General features: G+C 53.7%; 1 protein-coding gene across 1 annotated transcript in view; it reads left to right on the top strand.

Annotated features, from left to right (window-relative positions):
- PFDN1 (prefoldin subunit 1) overlaps nt 1-14421 on the top strand; it is a 31837-nt gene extending 17416 nt beyond the window's left edge. The window contains exon 4 of the mRNA XM_066197601.1: nt 14271-14421. Within this exon, the coding sequence (XP_066053698.1) occupies nt 14271-14354 (84 nt within the window). The 3' untranslated portion in view covers nt 14355-14421. The remainder of the gene's footprint in view (nt 1-14270) is intronic.
- The last annotated feature ends 1717 nt before the right edge of the window (nt 14422-16138 follow it).

Below are 16138 nucleotides of genomic sequence, written 5' to 3'. Positions count from 1 at the left end.
TGGATTTGGAGGCAGGTGGAATGTGGCTTACAGCACCTCTGGGTTTGGGAGCAAGTGCAATGTGGCTCCCAGCACCTCTGGGTTTGGGAGCAGGTGGAATGTGGCTGGCAGTCTGTTTATAGACTGCCCCTGGGGTCTCTTGCTGCCAGCTCCAGTGGGTTGTGGTCAGCTTCTTGGCTCCTGTGCCCTTCAGCTGTGCCATCTGGGTTTCTTCCTGTTCCTGGTGGGGAATTATCTTACCTCCTGAACTTCCCGATCACTGAGTTCAGCAGAATGGGTGGAATTTCCCACAAATTATAACCTTTGCTGTTCTTATACAAAGCCTCAGAACTGGCTGCTTCACAGATGTGTTTTTCTGCTTCCTTGCTGAATCTCTGGTTATGGTCATTGAGTTGAAGTTTCCAGCAATAGTGACCGTCTCAAAAGGTGGTTGGAGTGGAAAGGTGGTTGCCACATGGGCTGGTTTTTCTTTTTAATCATGAATGGTAGGGCTCAGAATGCCAACACATTCAAAAGTTTGTTTTAAGTCAACACTCAAGTCCATCTTTTAACTGATCTCCTTCCAGTTGGCTGTGGCAGTTTTGTGAAGAGGTTTTTCCTCAGGCCTGGGATTCCCCATGGAAGAGAACAAGCACTTAGGCTGACAACTGTTGGAAACTGAGATTTCAGGGGAAATACCTGAGTCCGACTCAGAGAGCACTTAATCACAGGAGCAGGGGATTTTGCTGTCCTGAAAACAAGCTGTGACCAAAGCAGGAAAGAATGTGAAACTTTGTGACCTTGTGCTTCCACCGCATCGTTGTAAAATAAATATCAAACCAAGAAAGGTTAAACATCTCTCCATTCATTATTAAAACTGGAAGGGTTGTAAAGCTTGGGTTTATATTTTACATTGTTAACTACCTCATGACTTACATTTCTCACTTTGCACTAGCTGAATCAGGCTGGTCAGAGTAATCCCCCAGTACCCTACACTGTGGCTGATCTCATTGCTCATATAGCTGAGCTTGAGGCAATTGTGCTTTGCTATGATGACATTATTGCCAAGGGATTGTGAAATGTGTATTTTTTGATACATGCCTGCATCTGAGAAATGCTCTCCCCTCTACCTTGGTGCTGTTTGCAGAGGAGGGCTGGATTCTCTGCTGAGCTCTTCTGGAAATCCAGCCAGCTGCATAGCAAGGAGATCTCCAGCTGCCTGTTCCTGAAAATGTGTCTTCAACTTGCTTCAGAGGTGTGGGCTGGTTTTGCTGACATTCACAGCTGCCAGTGAACTTTGAAAACTGTGAGGAGTTTTGTCCCTTTTTTCCCTCTAACACTCTCCACTGCAGTACATGGTTGCAGTCATTCCCTTGCCCTTGCTTCCCTCTCATGGGTTTCTCCACTGTTGGGGCAGTGCATTCATTGTGCTTTTCAAGGCAGCGTCACAAATTTGGTGGGATACTGCTGGTTTGGGCCTCCTTGCAGCAAGGACAGCCAGACCTGTCCTTGTAAAGGGCTGGGACAGTAAAGGCTTGGCTGGGACACGCATCATGCTTGTGAGAGGAACTGTGTTCCGAAATCACCAAGGGGTCTGGGTGTGGGTAAGGGGACAGTTAGTTGTTCTGCAGAAGTTACCTGAGGAAAACCAACGGTGGCTTTACCCTGCTTGTTAAAGCTGCGTGTGGACATGAATATACCAAAGTGTATATATCGAATCATAGAATGGTTTTGGTTGGGAAGGTTTGGATGACTTCAAAGATCATCTCACTCCACCCCTCTGCCCTGGGCAGGGACACCTTCCACCAGAGCGGGTTGCTCCAGGTATGGGCAGCCACAGCTTCTCTGGGCTACCTGTGCCAGGGCCTCACCACCCTCAATCAGTAAAGAATTTCTTTCTAATTTCCCGTCTAAATTTCCCCTCTTTCAGTTTGAACCCATTGTTCCTTGTCCTGTCACTCCAGTTCCTGATGGAGATTATCTCTCTGGCTTCCCTGTAGGCCCCTTCAGGTCCTGGAAGGTGCTATGAGGTTTCCACACAACCTCCTCATCTCCAGGCTGAACAGCCCCAGTGTTCTCAGCCTGTCAACTGCATGGGCACCTGTGTGGCATTTTGAACTTCACAACTTGTATCTAATCCTTTGGAATCCAAACACACTGCCCAGGCTGGCTGGCACAATAGCTGTGCCTGCTGGCGGGCTGTGCCCGTGGGGTTACCCAAACCTCCAGAGATTGGTGCCATTGGCTCCCTCACACCAATATGGGACACGTCCTGCCTAGCAGGAGCCATTGGATTTTTCCAGTCCTGATACTATCAAATTCTTGTTGTGTTTCACGGTACGAGGGGTATGTGTTAAATCTATTTTGAAAGCATTCTAAAGGGATGAGCACAGACTCTTTTTAGCTCAGCAATGTTTGTGCAGTATTAGGAGAAAAACCAAGTAATGTTTTTCTTCCCTTGTTTTTAAGGAAACATGATATGTGAGGGGTGGAACAATGCTTTGTTTCAGGAAATGTTATCCGTTTCCATTGTAGGGCTAGATGGATTCTGTTTTTAAATGTGGCATTTTAAAAAGAACAAACTCTATGATGTTATAAAGACATGGAAAATTGATTCTTCATTAGGGGTGGAGAAAGTGATTATCGCTGTGTGCTTTCTCTGATAATATCTGATAGTCCCCTTCTCTCCTGCTATATTCAGCTTGTTTAGTTGTCAGGCGTTGTCAGACTAAATTGCTAAAAATAACAAATAAGGGGGAGGCTCTGCTGGGCAGCTCCGTCTGCTGTGTGCCACTGAATTTAGCTCCTTCGGGAAAAGGGCAAAAGCAACCTGCAGCTTTCTGGGGGAATTGGATTTTGGTTTTAAACTCTGACCACAATGTGGCTGTTTCCCAGGCAATTCTTTTACATGCCTGTGGGAGCTGAAAGTTTACTGCTGCTGAGATAAAGGGTTGGTTGGTTTCTTCTCTGGCTGCCTGGAGTAGAAAATATAATCAAGAAAGCTATACCTAAAGGCTTGATTTCTAATTCAGAAACCCTTCATGCGAGCCCTAAAACACCATGTCCAATTTCCCTATCCCATGCAGAAAATGTCTTTGTTCTCCTTCCTGGTGGAAGGAGGAACACTGTGCTCTCAAACACTGCTGTGCTCCATGTTTAAAGCCTCAGGTGATGTTTGCAAAGCTGATGAAGTTACACGGTGACTGCACTGAAATGCCTTGAGGTGACCACTGACTCCTTCCCCGGTGTTGCCTGAGCACAGTCCTGCTCCTGCTGCGGCTTCCATTTCTCTAATCCTCTTTTCTGGGAGCTTTAAAATGGCTTTGCTGCAGCCCTGAGGCGGGGTGGTGGTGTCCCCCCCGCCGTGAGTCGGCTCTGACAGTTGCCACAGCAGTGTTTTCTTCCCCTGTGGGAACAAAGATTTTGGCAGGTGGGGTGTGGCTGGGGAGAGGCGCTGGAGCCTGCGGCAGGTATGGCTGGACGTGTTCTGGTGGCAACTCTCCTTCATTTTTTACTGAAACCCTCGGCCTGGAGGCCAATTCTGTGGGTGGCTTTAATGATGTGAAAACAAGTCTCTTGAGATTTGTGGTGCTCTTTGCAGACCACGAAGCGCTCCTCAGAAGGTACCAATTGTTAGGCTGTTCCCAAGTCAGACCAATTCCTTCCAGGGATTTACAGCGCAGAAGTTCTCAGGGCATGGTTTGCTTGGGGTAGGCCAGTGCCCAGGAATGTGTGCTGGGCTTTTTAACTAAACAGGGGGAAATAAGGAATGCTCCTGTTTGCTTTGGAGAGGGGAAGCCTCAAGAATAACTCTCTGTGCATTAGCCTGGAGCAGATTCTACTTTGGATGAAGGTGCTGTTCCCTCATTCCATTGCTGGCGTGTGCGCACGTACTGGGGCAGGGTTTTAAGCACACCTTGTCACTGAAGTTGCCCCTTGTTTCCCCGTGTGTGCGTGGGCAAGGTCAGTCCCTCTCCTTGCTGTAGAGGGAGGCAGGACTCCTAATGTGGGGACAGGTGGAGTGTGGAAGCGAGTTTACCATGTAGGATTAGTATTTGGGCTGCATGGACGTTCTAGGAGGAAACTATGGGATCTCTACAAATGGTGGATGTTGGGATGAAGATGAGCTGCAGAGCCTCAACAGACCCTTGGTGGGGACCAGGCCAGGCAATACCCAGCATGTTGCATGGCTTTGGGTGTCAGAGGCAGCTGCGGGTGTCTGGGCAGGGCACACAGACATCTGGACGTGGTGACGTTCCTGGGAAATGTGTTTCATCTTGACTCCCTTGGCTGGTGTCATGTCATGTCTGAGTCTGTGCCCTCGCTGAGGGGTTGCTCCTGTGTTTCAGGCTGCAAAGCTGCAGGCTTAGCTTGCTTTTTGAGGACATGGGTGGTCCAGCTGCCTGCCTGTCAGCTGTGGAGCATCCACAGGCACTCCCATGGGACAGCAGAGCACAGCCTGCATGGGCAGAGCTGTTACCAGCAGTCTGCCCTCCATGAGAGCCTTGTTTTGAAGAAGGGAGTAGCCAAAGCTCAGTTTTTTTCCCTGTAGGTCTGGCTGTCTTACAGGGAGGAGAATCTGTGTTCTCATTCCTGAGTTTTGAAATGAAAGATACTCTGAGCAATGAGAAAAATAAGCTTCAAAATGACAAAGCTTTGGGGAGGTTGAGAGTGTAATGGACGCAGAGCTAACACTGCCAGCACAAAATCCTGTTTTGTGGAGAGGCCCTCTGACATTGGACTGGGGCCACACAATTTAAGGTAAATACTGGAGGAATTGGGGCATAGCTAACGCTGCTCTATTTCTCTCTGTTCCCCAAACTGACTCTGCTGATGGTTACATGAAGCACAGGCCTTCACAGCTGTGAGGAATCATTCACTTCACTTGCTTTTTAATGTTCAGAGCCTCAAGGTCTGTCTTGTTTGTCAAAAATTAGGGTGGCAAAAGGATTGTGTTCCTACAGCTGAACTTCATGGGTGTTTCTCTGTTGTGTGACTGTCACCTCTCATCACAGACAGATGGAAATCAGCTGCGTGCAGCCAGCACCTTGCAGATTTTAAAGGCAGCAAGTGCTCCTCAGTATCTGCAGGGAAGGAGGTGGACCTGTTTAAAAGCTGGCTCTTGCTCCTTTGTTAAATTTGTTAGATAAAGATCAAATAACAGTATGTTCTGATTTGAAAATTGTGTAAGAAGCTTGTCATGTGTTAAATAGTGCACAAGTCACTGGTTGCAAAACATGATGTTGGAATCTTAGAGGCTCAGGGAAAAGAAATTCTCACATTTCAAAGGGGAAAGGGGATTCCCAGCTCTCTAGAGGGGTCATCTGCCACCTTAGGCCTGGGATGGCTTATAAAAACGAATGTCTCGCCACGTTTTTATGAAGAATGGTTGTGGGTAATGCTGATGTGAGTGCAGGGACGTGTATTTATATCATCACGTGTATGGGTATGCAGTGGCAAGGCTGGATCTCTCATTTGGAGCAATCATTCACTGTAACAAGTTTTCAAACTCCCATATTTTTGCAAGCGGTTGTTTTATTAGTAATTCTTTGTTAGTCTTCCCTGTACTGCAGACTGCAAAGTAAGCACACAAACCAGCTGAGAGGGCAAAGGCTTTATGAAGGAAAAACTGGAATTTGATGACTTTGCTTTCACTGTTCGTACCTTTATTTTTAGGTTGATAATGGTAGATTTTAAAAGCAAGAGAATAATTAACATGGGGGTTATTTGCTTCCTTTTAAGTCCTTCAGAGGCTAGTTACAGACATGCTTTCAAAATAAAGGCATCTCAGAACTTGTTTTGGTTTTTTTTTTTGGGGGGGGGGATTTCTCTTGATTGAAATACCCCAACAACCTAACAGAGAAAACTCTTCAAGCAACTCTTGCCAGTACACTCGTGTTCCTTTGTAATTCAGAGGAAAGTGGAACACACTATGCAGTAATAAAAATCCATTTCTGCTGCTGTGTCTAAATGGTTTTGTCCATCCAGGAACCAACGTTTAGTCGTCAGAGCCTGAAAACATCGCATGTTTCCTCTGATTAGCATTAAGCTGCCTTTATGGTTACGCCGAAATAATTTTAACACCAAGTTGGTCGATAAATCTGTCATTTTAGAGCAGGGTCTGATTCATTGTCAAAGCTCTCCTTTGTGCTTATGGCTGCAGAAGTATCCAAAGCAACGAGCTGAGCTGAATGCGGGTCCCTCTGCAAATTCCTCCTTGCATGAGTAATAATTAGTCACAAACACAGCACTGCTGTCCTTGCCTTAGTCACCAGGCCCCTGCAGTGGCTCCTGGCTGCCTTTGTGCCAAGCAGCTCTGGGGAGGGGGATTATCTGTGCCCGATAAACTTCCACCCTGCTTCCATCTCCTCCTCCATCTCGCCTGGGGAGAACAGGAAACGATTATTTGGAAAGCGTGCTGCTGCCTGTTGGAGCCCTGACCCAGCCCTGAGTCAGCTGTACAAAGCCACACCTTGCTCCCAGGTATGCGGGGCAGCCCTCACGTCACGCTTCCTGCTGTCCCCACTGCCTGGGTCACCCCCTGCTCCATCCCTAAGGCCTTGGTGGTGGGCATGGGGCTGCTCTGAGTTCAGGGCTGCCTGAAATGTCTAGGATGTTGCCTAGTTGGGAGCTGACACCATCTTTTTGTTGCTGATTTGTCTTTGAAATTTATGGAAATGATTTTTCCTTTAAAGTGGCCTTGTGTGGCCAGGACTGCAAGAGCTGAAAGGTGTGGTATGGTTTTGCAAAAGTCCTCCTGCCAGGAGGGATCCCGATGAGCCACACCAGCTCTGCGGGGCCACAGAAACTGAGGCACTGGGTTAGGGAACTTACCACATTTTGCAAGAGGCAGTTTGGTGAGGGATGCTTCCGCCGAAACAGATCGTGGGGGTTTTCAGGATCTGTGTGAGTTTCCCCTCCCCAAGTTCTCTGTGTTGACCTGACTCTGCTGTCATAACCTGGTTAGGGCACAGTATCTGACCTGGAGCAATATACTCCTGGAAACTGCTCTAACTGTGAGGAATCGTGCCAGTTGTATCCCTAAAGGAATCCTTTGGGTTGATAATACATTTCTGCTGCCACCTACTGAAAGGTTGTCATCGACTTGCTTTCGTAGTAGTTCACATCAGGCTAGGGTGCAGGAGTTCACTGGAATAATCTGTCATTTCCCATTCACCGAGGGCAACTGTCTCCATCTCTGCTGGAAGCACTCTGCTGTGACTCAGACATGTGGGTCCATGTGAAGTGCTGCTGCCACAAGGCTGGGGTTAGGCAGAGAGGCTGGCAGGCAGCCTGGCTTTCTGCCCCTTACCTTGCCCCTTCTTCCCTTGAAGGCACCAAGGATGGAAGCTAATGGGGGCGTTTCCAGCTTAGCTTTTTCAGAGCATGTTCCTCGAGGTGCTTCAGTCAGGATGGGGGAAGCCCAGCTGGTTGTGCGGTGGTAGGATCAGTACACGACGATGGTGCATTTGCACCAGCAGTTCTTTAGGCAGGTGCTTCTAAGGGTTCTCTTGAGTGGGCAAATGTAGTTGTATGCTTGATGTTTTCTCTTCTACACTCTAACCCAGGTTGTTCTGAAGTGACTTTGGGTCCCCGTTAACCTTGTGGAAGGAAGAGATGAGGGAAAACACCAGGGGCTGAATCATCACTTCTCCTCTTAGTATATGGCATCACACTTCTGTCAGCAGCTGTCGTCAGAAACCAGCTGGGCTCCCTTCCTATTCCAGGCCATTCATTCTTGAGCAAACTCTGGGCAACTTCCTGAGGCAATAACTGCTTGGAAAGTCTTGAAGTGTATCTAAATATTTGGTGGTTGCTGTAGAGTGGTAATTCCCAGTGTGTACATGTGCCAGTGTTGAACTGGGTGAGGACCAGTGCTGGGTGGACCCACCAGGGCGTAGGGCTGCCTGCAGACCAACCCCACCCCATTGCTGGTGTCCACTATTTCGGCTTCTCGTGGAGCAGGAGCAGCTGGGTGCTGTTCAGCAGGTCCACCTGCTTCCTGTTCAGGGGTTCCCAGTGAAATCCCGTTAAACAGAGCACGTGTCCTCGGCACATCATCTTCCATGTGCTTAGTCTGACTGAAATGTTTGCCTTGCCCGGGGTGTGTGTGTCAGGGCTCGGAGTGCTGCTCTCCACAGGGAGTTTGGGCACTGCCAACCCCTGAACAGCAGTGGTGGCCCCAGCAGTGAGGGCAGCTCAGGCTGCTGCTCTCTGACCCCCAGTGCACGGGCAGCAGTTTGCCATCCCCCCAAGCAAGATCCTTCTCCTGTCGACCATGTGCGCTCAGGATCTGCTGATCGCTTTCCCACAGAGCCCTCAGGGAATGCCCGAAATGGTTTAAGGGAAGGTTGGGGGATACAGAAGCTCTTGGGTAGCCACAGGTTTAGCGAGGTTTCATAAGATGAGTTGTCTCAGGGCTCCTGTTTGAGGCACTGCATCATGCCTGAAGACTGCGGCGTTCCTCAACGGAAGCCTGAGTGTGAGAGTGGGATGCCAGAATCTGGTGGCTGGTAGCCAAGCATGCTGAGAGCCATGGGAAAGGAGGTATTTTCTGGGAAGGGACCTGCCAGCTTGTTTTGTCCTCACAAGTTGGGTGTAAAGCAAGTTTATAGAAAAACAGTTTAAAAAACAAAAAAGGGAGAAAAAAGAACAGGCTGAAATGAATAGGCATGTTCCAATACTAGATCCTTAAATTTCCATGGAAACATTTTTGTTTGGGCTTAACCAAATCTGTGTTTACAGGTCAGAGGTTGGAGCTTTCTTTCATTTGCAGAGGTGACGTGAGAGGAGTGGAATTTGAAGAGCAAAAGTCGATGTTGAATGATAAACCATGACTTGACACAGGAAACTCACCTGTGAGGGAGAGGGTATGGCAGCATGGCTGGGCAGGGCTGCCGTGTCTGTTCCCTCTGGGAGCACGGGGCCGTTTGGGCTCTTGGAGTGCTGAGAATGCTGTGTCCTGTTCCACTGAGCCACGGGCTCCAGCCAAGGCCCTGCCACACGCAGGGCTGGTGGCGGCCAGCCCGCTCTCCCTGAAGGCAGAGGCGTCTGAATCACAGTGCTGGGGGGAAGACGGTGCTTTGATCATCAAAAGCCCATCCAAGAAAAGCTGATTAATAGTTTTTTCTTGCTGCGGAATCTGTGGATGCTGGCTCTTTAATCTGCCAGGAATGCCAGGTCCGGGTGCGTCATCTGGAGGAGCTCCGGCCTCTCCAGCAGCGTGATGCAATGGGAGTGGAGGTGGGAGGCTGGAGCAGGAGGTGACTTCCCGTGTCAAAAGGCCACGGGCCACTTCTGTTAACCACAGCTCCTTTTCTTCTTCAGGGTGTGAGCTGTAATTGTATTTGCATTCAATCTAGTCTTTCCACAGCTGCTGCCAAAAGCAAACAGCGCGGAGCCGGTCGGGGAGCAGGCGCTGCCTGTGATGGGGAGTGAAGGGCAGGGGAGAGCTGAGGCACGGGGCGGTGCCAGGGGTGACTCCTGTGATGTTGTTTGGCTGCAGCCACCCGTGCCAGGGCGCAGGCTGGCCACGCCTGCACACCTTGGTCAGGAGCGTGCACAGCGAGGGCTGGCTCGTGGTGCTGCCTGCACAGCCACTGCCTGGGGCTGGCCAGGCTGCTGCTTCCAGGAGTCCGCACTTCCTGCACCAGGAAACAGAGGCAGTCGGGGCTGATGGAACCCCCAAAGCCATTTGGTGCCTGGGAATGTGTTGGCAGTGGGGATTGCATCCCCCCAGGCCCAGTGCATATCAGTGCAGCGCTGGGGCTGGTGGTGCCTTCCCTGCCAGGCCCTGCAGCTCTGTCTGTGGAGCTGTCAGCTGGACAGCCACCATTCCTTCTGGGAAGGGTTCCTGAGAGATGGATGTGTGTTGCCTGTTGGATGGGCCCATGGGAGTGGTCAGTCCCATTTTGGGCTGCACCTCCACCTGTGGGAGATGGTGTTTTTAGTCCATGTAGCTGTACTGAACCACACACACTTCTCCTTGCCCCACACGCCTTCTTTAGGAAGGCTGCAGAAAGCCTTGGAGGTGGAGAAGGCTCCTGAGGACTGGCAGGGGAGAAATATAGGCCAGGTTGGTGTTACATTTATGCTTAGGGGTAGGAGAGGTGCAAAGTCCAGTTTCTGACCCCCCCCAGGATGTGCTGGGAGGCCCAGCTGGTGGGATTGGCTCTGCTGCCCAAGGAGGGATCTTCTTGCCCTCCGTCCTGGTGCCAAACAGCTATTAGCATGGCAATTCTGTTTCCAGAAAGAGATTTAGGTGAGAACACTGCCTTTGGGGCTAGTTTTGAGACAGATCATCAGGGCTGTGGTTTGTCTTGTTCCCAAGTGTTGCAGCCCTTCCTGCCTGGGGAAGGAACTGGTGTTGGGAGTGGTATTTGCTTAAAGGAATTAGGAAACCAGGCTGGGAGGCATTGGCTGCACTGGCGTTTGGGGGGCAGGCATCGTCTGTGGGTTTGCACCCTGTCAGTGTTGTGCAGGTGGCCCAGACGTCGCTGGGCTGTGGCATGGCCGTGTGTTGGTCTCGTGTCCCAGTGCAGGTGGCAGAGCCCTTTCTGTATGGGGCAGAACGGGCATCAGGGGGCTGTCACCACAGAGGGGAGAGTGGATGAGAACTGGTGGGTGGCCTGTGGCAGGAAGAAGTGAGGATGCAAGAGCATGTCCTGGGCTGGAGCAGGTCAGCTGGCTCAGTTTTAGAGTGCATGTGAAGCGTGCTGTCCACCTGGAAACCTGTAGCTGCAAATCCTTCTACCTTCCCACGCACCCTCTTCCATGCAGCCTCCAGCTCCCCTTCCTTGCTCTGTGGGGGAGAAGCTTCTTCCCAGTGTGGCGGGACCCGCAGCCCTGGGTCATCCCTCCCTGTGTGAGTGAGCTGTTCCTGGGTCATGGGAATGCACTGGCCTTTTCCTGGGAGCAGCGGGGGCTGGCAGGGCCTGCCAGTGTTGGTCAGAGGCTGCTTCTCTGAAATAAGCTTCAGTAACACCCCACAAGAGAGTGTTGTAAAATAATTCTCTAGCAAGCGTCTGTGGGAGTTGTGAACCAGGAGAAGGAACCGGCCCCTTGCTGCAGTTGCAGCCCCTGGCTGACACACCAGCTGCTTCCTGTCGTGCCCTCCGGGTTTCCTTGTCACTGCCTTGCCACACTCCTGGCGAGACTGCAGGGGGACAGCAGCGCAGCAGGGTCACTGCCCAGCCTCCTGTGGAGCCTGGCCCTGCGTGTCAGCCGGAAGCTGGGGCTTTTCTGGGACCTCGGTGTCATGTGGCAACTTCCCCCTGATGCCTTCTCAAAGCCAGGCTCCTTTCTCTGTTCTTCCCTGGAGCTCTGTGGCTCAAGCCCCCACATCTGGGGCCGGTTTGGGCACCCACCTTACCTGTCCGGGGGCCCACGGGAGCTGGGGAAGGGTGGGGGCAGTTTAGGACACTGGTGTGGCGAGTGAGTGAGTGAGTAGGAGCTCTGGGGCAGCAGCTCGCAGGTCATGCAGCCACCAAAGCCAGTGGTGCAGGGGCCAGTGTGCAGCTATGTCCCCACTGACTGCTGCTATGTCCCCTTGGGCTGCTGCCATGTCCCCTTGGGCTCCTGACTGGTGAGCACCGGGGCTACAGCTGTAGAAGTGAAACCTGAGGCTTCAGAGAGCAGCAGCCACCTTTGGTTTCACAGGGACCAAAACCAGCGGCGCAGTTTTGATGTTGCCCTGGGAATTCCCGCAGGCTGCACTTGCCATGGCACAGGTAGCAGAGGATGATCACCTGGAGCAGCAAACACATTGTCCCAGGGAAATGCATCAGCTCAGTGGGTGCTGAGGTGAAGCCCAGCAGCCACAGGCTGGCCCAAACCAGGGGCTCAGAGGACACAGGGTTAACTTGGGCTGCAAGTGCAAATGAAAGCTGTGAGCTGGAAGCTGGAGGTGGGGTTGGGGATGCAGGGTGGCGTTCAGGGAACAGATATCACCAGCCTGGCAGGTCTGGCTGGACCGGAGCAGCCTCCAGCATGACTTCAGAGCTGTGCTGTCGTGTCTCTGGGCTCTGGGGTGAGTAGGCAGAGCGTGTGTCAGCCGCTCGCTCGGCGCTGCTCCCCGGGAGAGACGGAGTTTCCTGTCTAGACCCCGGTAATCGCAGCGAGGAGGGGTTTGCTCGCGGGCTCCTGCTCCTTCTCCCGTGATTGCCGAAGCAGAGCCCGGGCTGCAGTTCCCCCTTCCTGGGGAAGAAACACCTCGCTCCTGCCACGTGTCTCGGAAAATGTGGCGCCCGTCTGCTCCCGGCTCGCCTGCGCTCAGGGCTGTGGGCTGGAGGGGGAGGCAGCCCCTTGCTGGCTCCGGCACTGCCTGGCCGCAGGACGGCTCGGGGAGTTCGCAGCCCCCCGGCTCCCCTTGGTGCTCGAAGGATGCTCCTGGGGCCCAGATATGGCACTCCCTGGAAACTGCTTCTGGGAGGGAGTAGAGGCACTGGGACCAGCCCAGATTCTTGCGCCTCAAAAGTCAGGTGACCAAGGAGAGTGATTGACGGAAAGAAAAATTCCCCGAATCCTGCACTACCTGGGACTGCAGGTGCTGCCTAAATGCAGAAATGGCCTTAAACCCAGGCCCTTTGCCACGGGGAGGGCAGAGCGTATCACTGTGCAGGGGCGAGCAGTGTGGGTCCACATGTGGGTGCTCCTCTGCTGTGTCAGCGTCCCTAGTCCTCATGGAAGTGGGGCCCACACAGGCACCAGCGAGGCTTCCTGATGGGATGTCTGAAATCGAGCCATGGCTGCAGCCTGCCAGCCCCTGGGCTCTCCCAGCTGCTCTCTGGAGCTGTCTCCTGCTGCCTGGTGGGAGCAGGAGATGGGATGGGGAGAGGACAGGAGGGCAGGACCATTTCCTGCGCTCACTTAATGGTGTTAAGAAACAGCTTTGAAAAATGACCATCTGGAAGTCAGCTCTACTGCTGCCACTCTCCTCCAGTCAGCAAAACGAGGTGAAATTTCGAGCCACAAGGGTTTTTTGGGCCTGTCTCCTCTTGCTGCCCTCAGACCAGTTCCCTGTGTGTGAAATCCCTCGACGTCTGTGCGGGCAGCGTGGGGACAGCGCGTTGGTGACAGAGCCCTGCTCCTGTGTCACTGAGTCACTGGCAGTGGGAACCTGTGGCTGCTCTTCTTCTCCCTGTGGTTTCCTCAAAAGCAGTTCCTGTAAGCGAAAGGGACCCCACGTGCCTGGGGACCATGGAGAGGGACAAGGAACCCTGGGCCATAACCCTGGCCCTGGCTGTCACCAGCAGCCTTCAGTGTTTAAACAAACCCTAGAGCCTTTGGAAGCAGGGCTGGGAGCGATGTCCCCATGGCAGGGACATTCCAGCTGAGTGTGCAGCCCTGCCACAGCACGGGGACGGAGGGGCAGTGGTGGCCGCAGGACTGCTCTACAGGCTGATGGATTTTCAGCATTACAAGTCCCATGGGCTCACAGAAGTCAGGGTGAGGCTCTCAGGGCAACATCAGTTCTTGTCCTTCACCTGTCCTTGGTTTGGGTGGGCTTTGGGGGCCACTGCAGCTGTCCCGGGCTCCTGGCACTGGGGAGGTGACTGGTAGAGCCTCTGGGCAGAGGCCTGGACTCCTGGAATTTAACACCAATCCTGCCAGTGCTTATTGGGAGCTGGCATGGCCCAGAGCAGGGCTCTACATGGGCAGCCTGTGCAACGCCGAGGAGACTGTTGTGTCTGTTGTTTGGAAACCCAGAGAAAATAGTCAAAAGAGCCAAGTGCTGATTTTTCCAGCCACAGAGGAGCACCCAGACTAGCAGGAAAAAACGCTGCATGCTGAATTCCTATCTTGGGATGCATGGCTTGGGGCTGCTTCCCTGCCAAGCCCAACCGTAATTATAGATGATTAAGGAACCACGTATTTGATGACGATGCCAGGGAATTGCTGATAGAAAGGTGGATATAGGGTTAGAAGATGGCCCAGCTGGGAAAAAGAACCTTTTGTGCCCAAGGAGAGGGTTTTGCTCTGTATCCATAAGGAGGCCTTGGCATGTCAGTCTCTCTCTAGGCTCCAAGAGTTACAGGATCTGATTTGACTTCCTTGCTGAGATTTGTGGCTCCCACTTTTTGCAGTGCCGCTGTTGTAACATCCCCAGCAGCTCTGAGAAGGTTTCAGAGGGGAACAAAATTCAATTTGTGTAAACACTGCCCTGCCCCTGTGCCTTTGGGAATGTGTGTCCCCGCCTGGGACACCTGCAGTGTGGTGGGTGCCCCAGGCAGCGCCCACAGCTCTGCCTGGGTGGCTTTGGGCCTGACTGACCTCTGGTTTCTGCCTTGCAGCAGAAGAAGTCGTACCTGGAGCGGAGCGTGAAGGAAGCAGAAGACAATATCCGGGAGATGCTGATGGCCCGCAGGGCACAGTAGTGGCACCCCTGGCTGCTCTGGGCTGACCCTCCCACCCCACCTTAATAAAACACTGCTGTGGCACACAGCACGTCTCTGCTCTCCCTGCATGGGTGTGATGGAGAAATGGGGCGGCGGAGGGAGTTGGGGTGAGGGGCCTGCAGGGCATCCCCGCTGTGCCCTCATCCTGAGGACACCCACGGCCTGGTGTGGGCACTGGGGAAGGCCCTGCTGGGGAGGGGCGTGGGGGAAGAGGGAGGCGGGCAGGGCTGGCACAGGCACAGGCACAACCATGGACATGGACACAGGCACGGGCACGGGCATGGGAACCGGCTCAGGCCCAGCCAGCTTGTGCCAGGCGGTCATTGCCACTGCTCCGGGTCGTTCTTGCTGCCCTGGGTTATTCCCGCTCTCTCGGGCCATTCCCCTTTTCCCGCTCCGTTCCCGCTGTCCCGGGCCATTCCCGGTGTCCCGCTCCATTCCTGCTGTCCTGGGCCGTTCCCGCTGTCCCGTTCCATTCCCCTTGTCCCGCTCCGTTCCCGCTGTCCCGTTCCATTCCCCTTTTCCCGCTCTATTCCCGGTGTCCGGGCCATTCCCGGTGTCCCACCTCATTCCCGCTGTCCCGTTCCATTCCCGCTTTCCCGCTCCATTCCCGCTGTCCCGTTCCATTCCCGCTGTCCCGTTCTATTCCCGCTCCATTCCCGGTGTCCCGCTCCATTCCCGCTGTCCCGTTCCATTCCCGCTGTCCCGTTCCATTCCCGCTGTCCCGGGCCATTCCCGCTGTCCGGGCCATTCCCCTTTTCCCGCTCCATTCCCGCCCGGCCCAGCGGTGCGCGGCCGGACATCGCCCCCGTGTGGCCGTTTTGGGCAGCGCACCGCCCGGCCCCGCGGCTCTCCCGGCGCTTCCAGAGGCTCCCGCGATCCCGGAGTTTCCGGGTCCCGTTACCGCCCCCGGCGCTGTCACCCCACAGGCACACGGGCGCTCTCACACTCTCGGCTGCCCCCAGGCTCCTATCCCACTTCCTTCCCGCCACCACGGAGGGCGACCCAGGGACTCCACTCCTGCTTCCTGACAGCTGCCAGGGAGGTGACAGTGACAGGAAAGGTGACAGTGCTCATTCCCAGGGCAGGGACCTCTGGGGACCAGGCCACAGACCCGAGCTTTGGGCTGCAGAGGGGCAGCCCGCAGACGAAGGCTGCTGGGAATTGCACGGGACTCTCATCAACCCCAAACACATGAGCAGAGCCCCAAAGCGCACGGCTGAGCCCAGAGCGGAGCCGCGCAGAGCCCCAGGCTGCACAGCCAAGGGACAGCGGGTGCAAAGCCCTCTGCAAACAGGGCGGGAGCCCCGCGTCAGCTCCAGGCAGTGCCATGTCAGTGTCTGTCCGCGCACCAGGGTGGGCTTTGCTCCCAAGGCTGGGGGAGCAGCAGGGAGGGACACACCCCCATGGAACCAGCAGCAGGTTTTCCCCACTGTTCTGCAGACAAAAGCTTTTTATCCCTTTTCTGGTCAGGCGTGCTATGGAACAGCTTCAGCTGTAAATCCTCAGCACCAGATTAATCCATGGCTTTTCTTGCCCATTAATTTACCTCCTGCAAGCCTCTGCTCTGCAGCACGGGATGATGGATCACAGCTTGGGACCAGCCCTGCCCCAGGGGCCGCTGCTGCACACACACAGCAGCTCAGCCTGTGCTTCTCCCAGCTCTGCTGCCCCAGGAGCTGCTGGAGAGGGCCCTGATTCCAGAAGGGGAAAAAAATAAGGATAAAAACCTGCCTGTGCTGCCCTGTGTGGGATGAGGGGCT

Source organism: Chamaea fasciata, unplaced genomic scaffold (assembly GCF_029207755.1).
Source record: "Chamaea fasciata isolate MVZ Bird 193981 ecotype frontalis unplaced genomic scaffold, bChaFas1.0.hap1 SCAF_15, whole genome shotgun sequence".
In the NCBI taxonomy this organism is placed as follows: domain Eukaryota; kingdom Metazoa; phylum Chordata; class Aves; order Passeriformes; family Sylviidae; genus Chamaea; species Chamaea fasciata.
Note: the sequence above shows the minus strand (reverse complement) of the source record. Positions and strands in the feature narration are given on the sequence as shown.